The following is a 16,066-nucleotide window of genomic DNA, read 5'->3' on the forward strand; positions in this document are numbered from 1 at the left end:
CGAGAAGGAAACCTCAGAGAAGAGAGCCTCTAAAACCATGGATGTCTTACTTGGTAAATTTGTCATACTTCTTCTTTGACCTCCCTTAATCACATAATTTCAGATACATTTGACAACTGAACATGCATCTCCATGTCCGAGAGTGGTAAACAAAGTAAAACCCACACACAAAGTCCCTTTGTCTCATCATACATATATATGGTCATGTATATATATTGATTTTACAGGTGTGGCCACAGATTGCGGTGTTCATCTGCTGAAGTCAGGAGTTGTAGACAGATCTATGGTGCTGAAGTGTGAGTACATTTATCATGTATCTCCTTCGATAAAAGTTTTGATGTACATCGTGTTCAAGTAATATGAAACGTCAACACGTATGGAACATTTAGTCACCCACTACGATTGAGGGGCATAGAGTAGCTAATTGGCTCATGCTTGGGCTAATGAAGGTCAGGCGCTGGCAGTCTTTGTGTGTCATTGGCTTGTTTACCTGGCCCATGTTAATTACTTACAGGACACGTTGGTAACTGTGTACAACATCAGTTATTATAGCGTAATGTTGCTACATGATTAATTCACAACGCGTTGGTGTGACGTTGATTTATTAATGATTATTTGTATATTTTATATTCACGGGGTCGGTGTTCGGTTCTCGGTAGGAAGTGACAACATGGAGTCGAAGGCTTGCACTATATACACACTGCTTTAGACAGGTAGATATATGTATATACAAGAAGCACTAGGTGCCAGGGCAGCACAATCTGTTGGTGCCACGGATCGCCTGACCTACCCCTAGCTAGGCTTGGGGTGCGGCTATATTCTTTGTCACAAGTCCAAAGATTTTATATCCATGGTCAACAGATACGGAATAAGTCAAAAATAAAAACAACAGTAAATAATGAGTGACAAAGTTGCACAGCTCGTTCAGGATGGCTGACAGTCGACGTACATTACAATTGAGATTTGCATATTTTAAGTAATTGCAATTAAGATAATAGACATATATATTTTATGGCTACAGGGTACTTCGCCTTTGTTCATGCAGACAAAGGTCGCTATAACAAATCTTACCCACCATATCATCGTCTTGGAAATGTTTACCTTAAAGTGAACCAATGACAGTTGCCATAAGTAGACATTCCCCCTGCCTATGGTAGCACGAAAAATATTAGCCAGAGGGGTGAGTGAGTGTATTGTGATTAACGCCACTTTAAAGATCAATTCTGTTATACGATTTGGTAGCAGCTTAACATAGGTGAAAACCCCGAAGTAATGCAGGTCTTAGACCTTCAACCTTCTGATGAAGAACCCATGAGCTGACAAATGATATTCTGGGCTAATTTTGAAATCAAACCAAATATCACACAATTCTGGCACGCCTCGATATAACGAATAAGTTAGAAGTAAAACAAACATAGTATATTCTAAAGTCCAGTGCCTTGGTGACACAAAAGAGTGAATGCGCGAATTGGGTTGAACCCCTCTTTAAAAAGTATTTCCGTGATTTACAGACATGTCAGCATGTGCGTGATGAACGGACAAAGTGATACAGGCATTAGGCAGTTGTTATGTATGAGGTGCTGACAAACATGATCAGGGAGAATCTTGGATTAGAATCCACGAGCATAGGTTTCTGAAATTCGCCAGCAAATTGGGAAGCCAGAGGCGACTTGGCCACCAATGCCAATTACGAGATGGGGGATGACAGTGGTTTCAGTGGTTTCCAACAGTGTTTCCAACTGCAGCTATAATTTATCGAGGAAATGAGCAGGAAAATACCGACTGAAATATTCCAGCAACATGACAGCGGTCTGTAAATATTCGAGATCGAGTCTGGATCAGACAATCCAGTTATTGATATTATGAGCATCGATCCACCATGCAATTGGGATACGATGACATGCATCAACTATGTCAGCGAGCCTGAGCACCCGCTGTGAAGAAATGAGTGAGGAAAGAAGTGAGGGGGGTGGGGGAGGGATGGGCGGTGACAGTTGTTTCAAACAGTGTTTCACACTACAGCTGTAACCTATCGAGGAAATGAGCAGAAAAATAAAGACTGAAAGAATAATCACGGACCACGGACATTGGAGACACACACTGCCAACACCTTGGCCACCCGACCGCCATCTCAGACGACGTAATGGGGGCCTTAGAGAGAAGAAAGACGATGCAATCACTGTAACGCCAGGCAGACATTTTCACATGTTTGATGCACTCTCGGGATGTTCTGTATATCGTGCAATATCTGGGAAGTTCGTTCTACTTCTAAGATTTAATATCAGAAACATTTAAACATGAGCCTCACAATAATAAAAACCGAGCCAGTATGAAGTTGTCAGTTTTAATCGTGAGTACCATGTACAGGCAGGCACAGTGGACTGTTTACCCGCTTAATGGGTCATATTGTTACTATTAACCCTGTTGTGCATGGTGTTGTGCATGTGTGAATAACTTCAAGTACATCAATAGTCTCGTGTAGGTAAAGACACCGTGTTACTGAGACTTGACAATATAGTCTCACAGACTTGGTTCTTGATAACCTGTGTATCTCTCACGTGTGAATACAAATGTGTGTTGTGATGTGTTAAGTGAGTGAGTGAGTGAGTTGGGTTTAACGCCGCTTTAAACAGTATTCCAGTCATATCACGGTGTGCCAGCTTAATGTGGGAGGAAAGCCCGAAGTGATGCAGGTCTCAGACGTTTACCACTTCGGTGAAACCCACGAGCACGGGTATGGTGCTGACAAACCTAGAAACATAATCGGGGCGAACCGGGATTCGAACCCACAATCATAGGTTTCTGGCATGCCCAAGGGACGCAACTCTGCACAGCGAATCGCGGCGCCTCAGACGACTGGGCCACCCGTGACCCCTGGTGTGTTCCAGTGTAATGAAACAGCGATTGCATCACGTTGAACATTCTTTATACACTGTTTGTCTCTAAATACGTGGATATCAAGGTTCACAAGTTAAGATTTAAGACACTGCATGTATGTCGTGTCATTGTTCTTGCATCCACCTCCTAACCTGCCGATATCTTAAAAATTATATTATTACTTCCTTTGTTTGTATAGGATGGACGGCCACTTGTGAAACGGAAAATTTATTGGCGATAATATATTTTAAAGGCGAAATAGAGTTTGAAACATTGTATGTAGCCTTATTACAAAACAATACCAAGACGTATCGAGTGATTGGAATGAATGGATGCGACATAGGAAGGACTAGGTGTAACATACTTATCAACAGAACATGTTGGCGATGCATTGTAAGGGTACAAACAATCAAGGAAGGCGACATTGGTGTGTTGTCAAAAACATAAACGTTTGAGATGACTTGATCAATAATGAGTTATTCCCAACGTCTGGTCAAACTTTATTTATGCTCGACAAGGTCCGAATCAATCTCCCCATGAAAATTTGCGGGATTCTTGTCAATTAATCTCGCAACGGCTGGCCCAATTCGGTTAACGGCAGCCCTTGACGTCGGCGTACACGTCCCCGGATTATGCGTTATAGGGGAGAGATCAGAACTCATGGCTGCTCATTGCAATATTGTGATGTTTTGCAGTTGGAGGTACTCATGAACAATACGTACACCGTGGGCACGATCATTATCGTCTTGAAAGGCAAAACGTGGACTAGCATGCAGCGAAAACGGAACTACTATCGTCGCTAGCATGCTATCTCGGTAGTACTGTCCAGTGACCGTCTTACATGTATGGACAATATGCAGTGGCGTTCTGGCAGTCATAGTGATCCTGCCCAATATCAGTACAGAGCTCGGAGCGATTTTGACAAAATCAAGAATGACCCCTTAGCCAGTGCACGGAGGAACTGCATGACCCACGTGAGATGTTTCGGGTGTGTTGGGGCGTTAGGTTTTGGTTCCAAAAACTGTTCAATTTCTGGCATCCAAATCTCTGGCGTGTCCAATGGACGCAACTCTGCACAGCTAATCGCGTTTTTCTTCTGACGACCAATGGTAACATTTCTCAACATCATGTGCAGTTTTGGAGAGCATAGACCGTTGCGATAGGTATAGTTACAATCATAGAAAACTGAAGCAAATAATATTGAAATATCACATCATCAATGAGGCATTATTCAAAATACAAAATACACTTACTGCTGATGAGTAAATATGACATAGGTCTTGGGTGAGGTGAGGTGAAATTGGGTTTAACGTCGCGTCCATGATTATTGCACTTGTGTGTGGCTGCTTCTAATAGTCCGGACTGATGCCGATTTACATGCTTGCTCAATGAGATACCATGCCACAGTTTAACATGAATACCCCACTCAGACACAGTATACTGACTCCAAGCCGACCAGTCCTTGTTTTAGCCCCTTAATGTCCAGCCTCAGACATGGTAACAACAAGTATCATCTTTTAACGTCTTTCGGTATGACGAAATGGAAAAAGAAATGTTCCGTTGACAAACTGTACCAGTTATCGCCATCATCTAAACAGCACGTGCCACGTGATAAAGCACACCGCTTCAGTTTTACAAATTACATTTTTTATTTTCTCTGGTATCACAAGCTGTTTTTATATTTGTTACAGTTAATAAGAAATGCTTTTATCAATTTGTCGTCTGCAAACTGACTTAGACCAATGTGATTTGCACGCTATGTACTATGGATTTCGCGATATATACAGGGTTATTCACATTTGGAAAATAGCTCAAATAGGTTTTAGAATTCTTTTGGGGGGTAGAAATGACAGACTGAAAGTAAGCTATGACAGATCTGAAAGTGCATCATCGTGTTGTTGGAATTTTGTTTCCGCGTCAGTTAGTCACGTGACACCGCCCGCGTGTCTCTTCTATTGTATTTGAGCAAGGTGATTATATGGTATGTTGTTGTTTTTAATATTTATTCACAGGAGTAATTTTTGTTTATCATTTGTAGATACATATTTCTCTCTTCTAATGAAACCGAGCAAAGGTAAAACGAGATGAGATCACGTGTGCGTTGTAGCGAGGACTAAGCGATAATTGGTTTTCGTCGACAGCTGGTCACTGGTCAATTTTCACAGTGACATGCATGTTCACAATTAGTTAACGCGAAAGTTCTCTTTCCACTCAGTAATTCCTTCTCTGTGGTACAATAGAAATCAACCTATATTTTGTCCACGCAATGACATAAGCGCATTTGATCTTAATTTCACAAAACCAAACGTTTGTCGTGATGTTTTCGAAACCAATTTTCAGAAATCATAAGAATGAAATTGACAACAATTGTTCATCTGCTGGCATCTGCTTTTGAAACTGAGAGCAATTAAATATCACGCGCCTCGGCTGGAGCGGTGTCGACATGATTTGCTCGTTCTGGGCGTGTGGCTGGTCTATTTCGCACGTGCCGCACGACGTTTATTCTGACAGCAATGCACGAGGACATTTCAAAATATATTTGTATGTTTACAATTAATTTAATTGCTGTTTCGTCTCAGCATTTTTTCGTTAACAGAAGAACACTATAACATACTCAAAATAATAAAATAGCAGAATGTTCCAGAAATATTTCAAACATGACTTGTTCACTACATTTAATGTCGCTTATTGTTTATTGTGTTATTGACTGTTTGTGTCCTGTTCTGATAATGCTGCCCATCTACTGAGAGCAATTAAATATCACGCGCCTCGGCTGGAGCGGTGTCGACATGATTTGCTCGTTCTGGGCGTGTGGCTGGTCTATTTCGCACGTGCCGCACGACGTTTATTCTGACAGCAAAGCACGAGGACATTTCAAAATATATTTGTATGTTTACAATTAATTTAATTGCTGTTTCGTCTCAACATTTTTTCGTTTACAGAAGAACACTATAACATACTCCAAATAATAAAATAGCAGAATGTTCCAGAAATATTTCAAACATGACTTGTTCACTACATTTAATGTCGCTTATTGTTTATTGTGTTATTGACTGTTTGTGTCCTGTTCTGATAATGCTGCCCATCTACTGTATCCCATCGCCAAGCACCCAGCCCCATGTGGTGTCCTCCAACGTGCTACACCAGGCCACGTGACACTGTGATCTCAACATCCTTATTTCAAGCTTCTTCCTCATTATACCGCGTTCACTCGTGTTTCTGTTAAACGACGGTGAACAACTGTGATCGCGAGTATTCGCGCTCTGCGTGATTATTGCGCGATGTGTATCCTTTTGTTTTAGTAATTCAGAATCTCCACTGCAAATATTTCAGTGACGAACCTTTTACACCAGACCTGTTACTAACTTATTTTACATTCGGGTTAAAAGATTACAGTATACATACATTAAAATGTAATACACAGAAGGTCTGATGTTCATACTACTGCACTGTGATTATATTACATCATTTGTATGTCAGTACATTGTACTAAGCTGTGCATTCCTTGCAATTGGATATTTTAGTACAACTTTAATATCCCAATTTGTCTCATGTGTTATTCTCTTGTAAACTACATTCATATGTTGTAGGTATACATCTGAAGTATGACAAAGACAGAGTCAATCTCGACAAAGCCCACATCAACACAGAAGGAGACCTGGTCAACAGGAAGTCGGACACCAGACCTGCAGGGGAGGGGAGACTGAAGAAGTACCATGGCACATGTAGCACTGCCCCCCTCCACCGGCCTGGCTGTCCCCAGTACTGGGAGATGAAGTCGAGGGTCAGTCTGGACAAACCACTCACAGAGGGCCACCTCATCCTGGAGGTGGGTGTATGCAGGGGGGAGCAGATGGACATGTCTCATTGTATCAGTGCACTACCAAGCTCCCACACCATGGCCGTCTCCCTCTGTCCTACACACGGCGGGATATGCAGGAAGACATGGAAGGAGGGGAAGCATGTGCTGTGTCTGCCTGACACTCTCACCGACACAGCAGAGACATCACACACACTGCATTACGGTGTTGTCTATGATGACGCCAGGAAGAAGATTGTCTTCATTGATGTGAAGGAGAACAAAGTGATATCGACGTTTGACAATGTATACTCTAGTCAGCCACTGTGGCCGATGTTCGGGGTGTATAACCCACGTCGCCTCACTGTCAGCATGACACTTGTAGTGGGCAGCGACATCAACATGACAGAGGAGAAGAAAGCAATGATTGTTAAGGCGCTGTCGTGATGGTGACAATGATTGTCAAGGCGCTGTCGTGATGGTGACAATGATTGTCAAGGCGCTGTCGTCATGGTGACAATGATTGTTAAGGCGTTGTCGTGATGGTGACAATGATTGTTAAGGCGCCGTCGTGATGGTGACAGTGATTGTCAAGGCGTTGTCGTGATGGTGACAATGATTGTTAAGGCGCTGTCGTGATGGTGACAATGGTTGTCAAGGCACCGTCGTGATGGTGACAATGATTGGAAAGGCACCGTCGTGATGGTGACAATGATTGTCAAGGCGTTAACATGATGATGACAATGATTGTCAAGTCGTTGTCGTGATGGTGACAATGATTGTTAAGGGGCTGTCGTGATAGTGACAATGATTGTCAAGGCGCTGTCGTCATGGTGACAATGATTGTTAAGGCGTTGTCGTGATGGTGACAATGATTGTTAAGGCGCCGTCGTGATGGTGACAATGATTATTAGGCCGTCGTGATGCCGACAATGATTGTCAAGGCGCTGTCGTGATGGTGACAATGATTGTTAAGGCACTGTCGTGATGGTGACAATGATTGTCAAGGCGTTGTCGTGATGGTGACAATGATTGTTAAGGCGCTGTCGTGATGGTGACACTGATTGTAAAGGCGTTGTCGTGATGGTGGCAATAATTGTTAAGGCGCCTTCGTGATGGTGACAATGATTGTCAAAGCGTTGTCGTGATGGTGACAATGATTGTTAAGGCGCTGTCGTGATGGTGACACTGATTGTCAAGGCGTTGTCGTGATGTTTGCAATAATTGTTAAGGCGCCGTCGTCATGGTGACAATGATTGTCAAGGCGTTGTCGTGATGGTGACAATGATTGGAAAGGCGCCGTCGTGATGTTGACAATGATTGTCAAGGCGCTGTCGTGATGGTGGCAATGATTGTCAAGGTGTTAACATGATGTTGACAATGATTGGAAAGGCGCCGTCGAGATGGTGACAATGATTGTCAAGGGCTGTCGTGATAGTGGCAATGATTGTCAAGGCGTTAACATGATGGTGACAATGATTGTCAAGGCACTGTCGAGATGGTGACAATGATCGTGATATGAACACACAGATCTGCTCAAAACCAACTACATGAGTCGAACATGTCTTCTCTGTGAAAGAAGGCATATCCTATACCTATCAACTATAACCCCCTGAACCTGTAATCTTGATGTGATATGTGTAAATGTATATAACATTTAGATAAAAGGTAAAACGTTTTTGTTTGTTTGTTCATTTGTTTGTTCGTTGTTTAACGCCGCACTCAACAATATTCCAGCTATATGATGGTGATCGTTAACTAATTGAGTCTGGACCAGACAATTCAGTGATTGGCGTCAAGACCATCTATCTACGCTTTTGGGATACGATGGCATGCATCAACCAAGTCAGCGAGCCTCACCATCCAATCGTATTTGTCCCCTCTTACACGCATAGTCGCCTCTCACAACTTACACGTGTTGCTGAAGACCTATTCTTACTTTGATCTTCATGGGTGACGTAAATCTATCATGGTACATGGTACGACACACAATCAGGCAAGTCGCCGAACCTGACCAATCGATGGATGCTCTCGCCTCGTTTTGCATGCTGACAGGGGATAGCAGTGTGATTTCTTTAGATGTTTATCAAACAAAATAAAGTAAGTGACATTGCGATAAGCTATTGTTTTGAAAATAATATTTTACTTAAAACTTGCTGATTTGCAGGACGAAGGAGGGCAGTTTAAAAGATGGAGGGCTTCTGCGAATGATTATTACCAGCAAAAATAGCGTTACCGTTATTATAGCTAAAATATATAGAATTTGTTTTCAGATAAATATAATCATCAATATCGGTTTTTAAATATTTACTGCAAACAACGAATGCCACTGAAGAACAAATCAGATGACGTCAAAGCTGACTCCCTAACAACGGGAGTCAAGCAATATGAGGGCATTATCAGGTTACAATGGTCCACTCACTTTTGATAACACGCGGGTAGTTTAATGATAATTCTCCCCATTCTAGCTATAATGCTTGTCATCGTATCCCAATTGCGTAGATCGATGCTCATGATGTCAATCACTGAATTGCTTGGTCAAGATTTGAATATTTATAGACCGCTGTCATATAACTCGACAATTGCTGAATGTGTCGTTAAACAACTAACAAACAAAAAAATGCATGGACGTGTGATGACACAGTTTGTAGCAATATGCCGAGGAACACCAGAAATGGACTTTACTAATTGTCCCCATGCAAGTGGACAATCGATGTGAAAACCTTAACCATTATAAACTGATTTTTCTAATATTATTTCGCAATGTTCCTCAATAACATTTGTTGAATATGTGTACAGTTTCCAAAAACGATTTCAAGGCAACAAGCTGGTATCATGTGGAGATGAAGGTTGAAATAACTCATAAGCTGTTTCATATTTAGTAACATAATGTGAAACATAGTATATACCTTATGCATGTGCTGCCACTAACACTTTCACCACCAACACCACCAACATCAACAACATCAACAACACCACCAACCCCAGCATCAACACCACCGACACGACCACCAACAACACGCACGACCACTAACACCACCAACTACACCAATACCAACAACAGCAAGATCAACACCAACAACACAAACAACAACAACAACAACCCCAGCAACAAACACCACCGACACGACCACCAACAACACCAACACAACACCAACAACGACACCACCCCCCTTCCTCCGTGTGGAAGGAGGTGGAGAATACATCACCCTAGGTGCACCTGCTGCGACTAAGAAGGCCACGAGATAACAACAGAAGACAACCATGACTTATGGAAGAGAAACTGTGTTAATATAAACAGCAGGTCTTATGACTGCCTTGATTCGTTGATGAGTTGATGGTATGCCGGGGGTATGAAATAACCTTGGTCACGGTTGATCGACGGTTAGAGTCTTTTGATGTTGATGGCTTCTTGTATTTTTGTGATTTTGAAGTCTTTGAGGTTGGTGGTGAGGTCTTTTGACTTTATCCCACTGGATGCTTTGGCTTGGGTTGTCATGGATATGGTCTGGATATCGCCGTCTGACGTAACGTCCTTTGATTCCCATATCGAACTAGATGTACATGCAGTTGCGTCGTTGAAGCTGTCTGACGTAACGTCATCGGATTCCCCTTCCGAACTCGACGTACATGTAGTTGCGTCGTCTAAGCTGTCTGACGTAACGTCGTCGGATTCCCCTTCCGAACTAGACGTACATGTAGCTGCGTCGTTTAAGCTGTCTGACGTAACGTCGTCGGATTCCCCTTCCGAACTAGACGTAACATGTTGAAGCGTCCCTGTCTCTGTCTGACGTGGCAGCTTTGGTACCCCATTCTTAAGAACTTTCATTTTTTTTGTAAAAACATATTTATCATCATATTGTACTGAATGGCCAAATATTATAAAATTTGTAAAACTCTTATCAACAACAAACACACAGGATCTAAAGAATGTATCGAGATTTATTGTAAAAATGTCCATTCGTATATAAAAATGCTAGGTAATCACATGTTGTTATTAACTGCCATCTTGTCTGCAATTTGTACATATACATAATTATTTATTGTAATGTGCTCTTTGACCACCTTTTGTGTTTTTTTAGAATAAACTGATTCTGATTCTGATTCTGATTCTGATTCTGAACACACTACATTTTGGTAGAGATTTCTTATGATAATGGAAATGTTGTTTTTTTCATCTTAGTTAAATGCAATCTGCAAAATAAAATTATGTTACTGATCATTATATTGTTATTTGCTTACAAATTTGTAGGTAAATTAAATATTTTCCTTTTTGGGGTCGCACTGTGGATGAAATACTTACGTTTCCCAGAGGTGGTGAGGAGAAATAGGGTATAACGTCGCGTCTAAGATTATTACACTTATACAGTGACGTGCGTCCGTGCGTCCGTGCGTGCGTGCGTGCGTGCGTGCGTGGGTGCCTGCGTGCGACCGTCTTATTTCTTATAAAGCACATTGGATTCGAATCTCAGGTTATCACAGAATGTTATGGAGTTCACAGTATCTCGACATCGGAGAGAAGCCTTCGTAAAATAGCACGACTACAATTTAACCGAGAATGCTGTGTTGATATGAGATCTTGGATTAGTTTTGCTCTCCTAATGGCGTGTGTGCTGAGTTATAATAAAAAAATTATCGAAAAAATCAGATCAGGCGCTAAAACAACCGTATGACGCGGAACCTCCTTTTTAATCGGTTATCGGCTCAACACGTGGTTTTCGGACATTGGTCGAAGCGTGTCATCTCGGTATTGGCGCCCCTGACCGTTGTCCGGGACATGACCATCGATCTTACATAGCTTGGTTTGGAGTCACTTGGATAGTTCTTGGACGTTTCAGTGACGTGCGATGAAGAGAGAAAGAGAGATAGAGAGAGAGGGGGGGGGAGGGAGAGGGAGGGAGAGAGAGAGAGAGAGACGGGGGGAGAGAGAGAGGGAGAGGGAGAGCGCAAATCGTCCTGTATGTCGTCGGTATAAATCTCATCGTCGGCTTGTCGTACAAAGCAACTACATTGAATCGGGTGGTCACAGGCTCATGATCAGTGACTTGCCTGAATGCTTGACATTGAACCCGACGAGACGGGATGTTACTGATGAAGCCAGACACTGGGTGGACTCAAATATTTACAGACCGCAGTGATATAGCTGGCACATGGCGGAGTGTAAATACACACAAACACACATACATATCATCATCATCATCATCATCATCATCTTCATCTGCTCAATGTTATAAGAGGGAAATCAATAGAGGACAGTTGTCTTGTCTTGTCAGATCTATAATGTGTTACTCTTATCAAGTGACTGGTATTTTCACGAGTGGAGCAGCCACAAGTTAATCTCTTAACTTTGCAGATAAGATAAACATGGTGTTTGACGAGAAAATTAAGAATGTTCCGCTTATCATGTTTTTGTGGACTGAAAGTCGTTCGGGAATGAAGCGCTATTTGTACATGTTATTTTACTCGAGTGGAACAACGATTATATATACTCTTCAAAAAAAGAAACGCTATGCCAGTTTTGTGTGAGGTAGGAAAATACATTTACACGAGCAACCGAACGGGTATTGAGCCAAAATGTTTTGGGGAGAACACTTGGTGATTGTAGTCATCTCAGTTATCGGTACATAGGAACAGTCCAAGGTGAAGGTCCGTTGGAATCTATAGCGGCCTGACATCTCCTGCCCATGGAAGAGACGAGTATGCGAATCACATCCTGGAAAATTGTAGCCAACTCGGCCTGCAACGCAAAAGTCAACAGCTGCAACGTGGTTGACGTCGGCGTAACCGTCTATCCAATTCATCCCACAGGTGCTCAATCGGGTTCAAATCCGGGGATCTGGAGGGCTAGGGAGAACATCAACGTTGTTGTTGTGTAGACAGGCTCTTGTGATCCGTGCTGTATGCAGTCGAGCGTTGTCCTGTTGGAATACACTGTTGCCATTGGCTGCAATTTGGGGGACGTGTGGTAGGAGAATTTCGTTAATGTATCATTGAGCCGTAAGATTGCCCTAGATATCAAACAACCCTGTCCTGCCATTATGAGAGATAGCCGCCCACATCATAAGGCTACCCCCACCAAACCGGTCCACTTCCTGTACGCAGTTTCCGACCTAACGTTCTCCACGACGTCTGTAAACCCGTACTCTTTCATTCCCTCGACGGAAGAGAAATATTGATCTCGATGTTGTCGACTCAATATTACACGTCAACCAGGACATCTTGCTCGTAGACCTGCTGCTCTTAAACGGTTTCGTACGGTCTGGTCGGAGATTCTGCGCAGTCCGGGGATTTGAGATGCGGTTGAGGTGGCTGTGGTCGTGCTTTCACGTAGATTGCACAGTCAAATGTAGCGATCTTGTGCGAGGGTGGTTACTCTTGGTCGTCCCGGCCTTGGCCGATCACGTGTTGACCCGTGCTGTTGAAACTGATCCAATAGCCTTGTGATGGTGCTGGGTGCTACATTGAAAACGTTGGCTACAGCTGATCGGGATTCCCCTGCCTGCAAGCTGCCTATGACGCTGTTTCTTTGCACTTCTGTTAATCTTGGCGTGTTGTTGAACTGTCACTGTTCGATTGACGCAGATGCCAGGCAATCAAAAACCCTGCACTTTACTACCGTTCATAGTGTTGCTGCACGTGTAGTACGTGCAACTCCATGGCCCTTTTGTTAATGTACTGGGTGCGTTTTTTTCCGAATCGTACATGTTTCCCGACTAATGGTTTGCATGTCCTTTTTGTGATCATTTTGATCCGGGAAATTTGTCACTGACACTATAACACATTAAACCACTTCGTTTTGCACCTCATGGTCCGGTAATTTTGCTTTTATTGCCAAAACAATTTTTTTATCGCGTTTCTTCTTTTGAAGATAATATTTGGGGATGCATACAGTATTTCATCACTAAATGCAATATCAACGTCAGCATATAACGAATATACCGCTTAGGCTATGTTTCAGTCTGACCATCTACTCATCAGGTTTTGATCCATGAAGATCCGGATTGAAACAGATCAGCAACCCATGTTTGCCGCAAAAGTTGACTATGCTTGTCGTAAGAGGCGGCTAACGGTATCGGGTGATCAGGTTGGCTGACTTGGTTGATGCATGTCATCGTATCCCAATTGCGTGGATCGATGCTTATGATGTCAATCACTGGATTGTCTGGTCCGGACTCGATATTTTACAGACGGGTTTATTTCGGTTATATCAGCACAGGGTGAAATAAAGTGGTCCTTGCCGTATGTCACGTTAGATATAAACACAAACACGTATAAGGTGCAGACAAACCGAGACTAATAATCAGAGATTCGAACTCACGATATAGACACCCTGGCGACACTGACGAATGCAACACTTTGAAAGCATTTGAGAATAACTCACTCATACACTCACAGCAACATTTGAGTTAGTTGCCTCTTTACCAAAACGACACATTGAGAAAAAACAACTGAAGTCAACTCTGTCTTCATTTATATATATTGGTGAGGTGAGGTGAAATGGAGTTTAACGTCGCGTCCAAGATTATTGCACTTATATAGCGACTATATATATTGGTACATGAGTAGCTTTATCAATCGACATACACGCCAATAAATTTAAGCGACAAAAACACAATTCCATATTAAGAGGAAATCTCAGATGCGTGAGTGAGTGAGTGAGTGAGTGGGTGAGTGAGTGAGTGGGTGGGTGGGTGAGTGAGTGAGTGAGTGAGTGAGTGAGTGAGTGAGTGAGTGAGTGAGTGAGTGAGTGAGTGAGTGAGTGAGTGAGTGAGTGAGTGAGTGAGTGAGTGAGTGAGTGAGTGAGTGAGTGAGTGAGTGAGTGAGTGATATTCTAGCAATATCACGGCGGGGGACACCAATAACACAGCGGGCTTCACATATTGTACCCATGTCGGGAATCGAACTCGGGTCTTCGGCGTGACGAGCAAACGCTTTAACCACTAGGCTACCCGACCGCCCCCCATGACCTTGATCAAACATCTTCTGAGCAAGAGTCGTATGACGCTCTTTGAAGTCATGGCAGCAAGAACATGCTCGATTGTACTTCAAAAGTTATGAAATGTTAACGCTATCTATCCTTGATATCCTGTGTCTTGCAGAGAGTGTTTTGTCACTCTGAAGCTTTATGCATTTATCTGAATATGAAACAGATGAAGTGGTCTCACTGGTCTCCTTTATTTCTAGTCCAGGTGGGTAAATCAGTGGAAGAAATCGTTCATTTGAACGATATCAGATCATCGATATACCTGAAGCTTAAAGGGGCACTGATCTGAAGCAACTCCCCAGGACTGGTTGTTGCCTCTGTTATTGTTTTTACCCCGTAAATACCCGGATGATATAGCGTCTTTGATTAATGTCAATGTACCTTATAGTTTGTTACATAATGTTCATGGTTTTACCAAGTCTCTTGTTCATTCATTCCATAATCTAGAAATTCTTTATATAGTTCTCAGATATAAACCAAATTTGTCTGAAATGGAATGGACGTTTTCAATCTGGAACACATTTGCCTCATTTAGTGACAGGAAGTTTAATTAACGAAACAACGTGAATATGGATGATCCTTGATATAACTTCTACTGCTTCCTTAACTATTAGATCCAACATTTCTACATGACGAACTTAGGTGACACTGGCAATTCTACATAATATATAGACTAAATAACATAGTAGAATTACAATTTGTAAAACTATACATGTATATTCATGTTAGATGCAACCGATCTTTAGAAGTGTTTCTTGAAAATAACCATGTTACGAACCTTGTAAAGGGTGGGTGTGGTACCATACAGTTCTTTTTAATATTCAAGCAACATCACGGAAAGAAATCCGAGAATGAACTTCATATGCTGTGTCCTTGTGAGGAATGGAATGGGGTTCTTCCCATGTCCTATGAATACTGTAATCACTAGGTACCCGATCACCTTTTGTGTACATACATGTATTTCAACAGGATAAAAGTACATTATATTTCCAAAGCTGTAGTATATATTAGTTCCTGTATATCGCCACCTGGGAAATTCTAACTGAGCCGGCAAACCAGAGATAAATGTATTTCAATTCATTTTAACAAGGGTACTGAACTCACTGAACCAAAATAGAGAAATTGTCAAACTTCGTTTGTGTGTAAAACACGCATCATTAAATCTAATTGTTTTATCTTCAGATGTCACTATTTTCATACAAGCTTTATTTTCCTAACTATGCATTTATTTATTATATATCAAAAGTATATAACATAAGGGAATCGATAATGTACGCTATGAAATCGTTTTTACTGCATTCACGTACAGTTCTAGATAATGAATGCCACAAGGCAAAGTGACATATATACTGACCCCTATGATTGGACAATACTGCTACATCAGTGGCATGATCTCTTCTCCACGT

General features: G+C 42.1%; 1 protein-coding gene across 2 annotated transcripts in view; it reads left to right on the plus strand.

Moving 5' to 3' along the window:
* The window catches only part of LOC125377429, a 44,714-nt gene extending 37,479 nt beyond the window's left edge, over positions 1-7,235 (plus strand). For both annotated transcript variants that reach the window (XM_048390757.1, XM_048390758.1), the window contains one exon: positions 6,468-7,235. In XM_048390757.1, coding sequence (XP_048246714.1) covers positions 6,468-7,123 — 656 coding nt within the window. In that variant the 3' untranslated portion in view covers positions 7,124-7,235. The remainder of the gene's footprint in view (positions 1-6,467) is intronic.
* Positions 7,236-16,066: the final 8,831 nt, after the last annotated feature.

This window comes from Haliotis rufescens, unplaced genomic scaffold (assembly GCF_023055435.1).
Source record: "Haliotis rufescens isolate VD_foot unplaced genomic scaffold, xgHalRufe1.0.p SCAF_9, whole genome shotgun sequence".
In the NCBI taxonomy this organism is placed as follows: domain Eukaryota; kingdom Metazoa; phylum Mollusca; class Gastropoda; order Lepetellida; family Haliotidae; genus Haliotis; species Haliotis rufescens.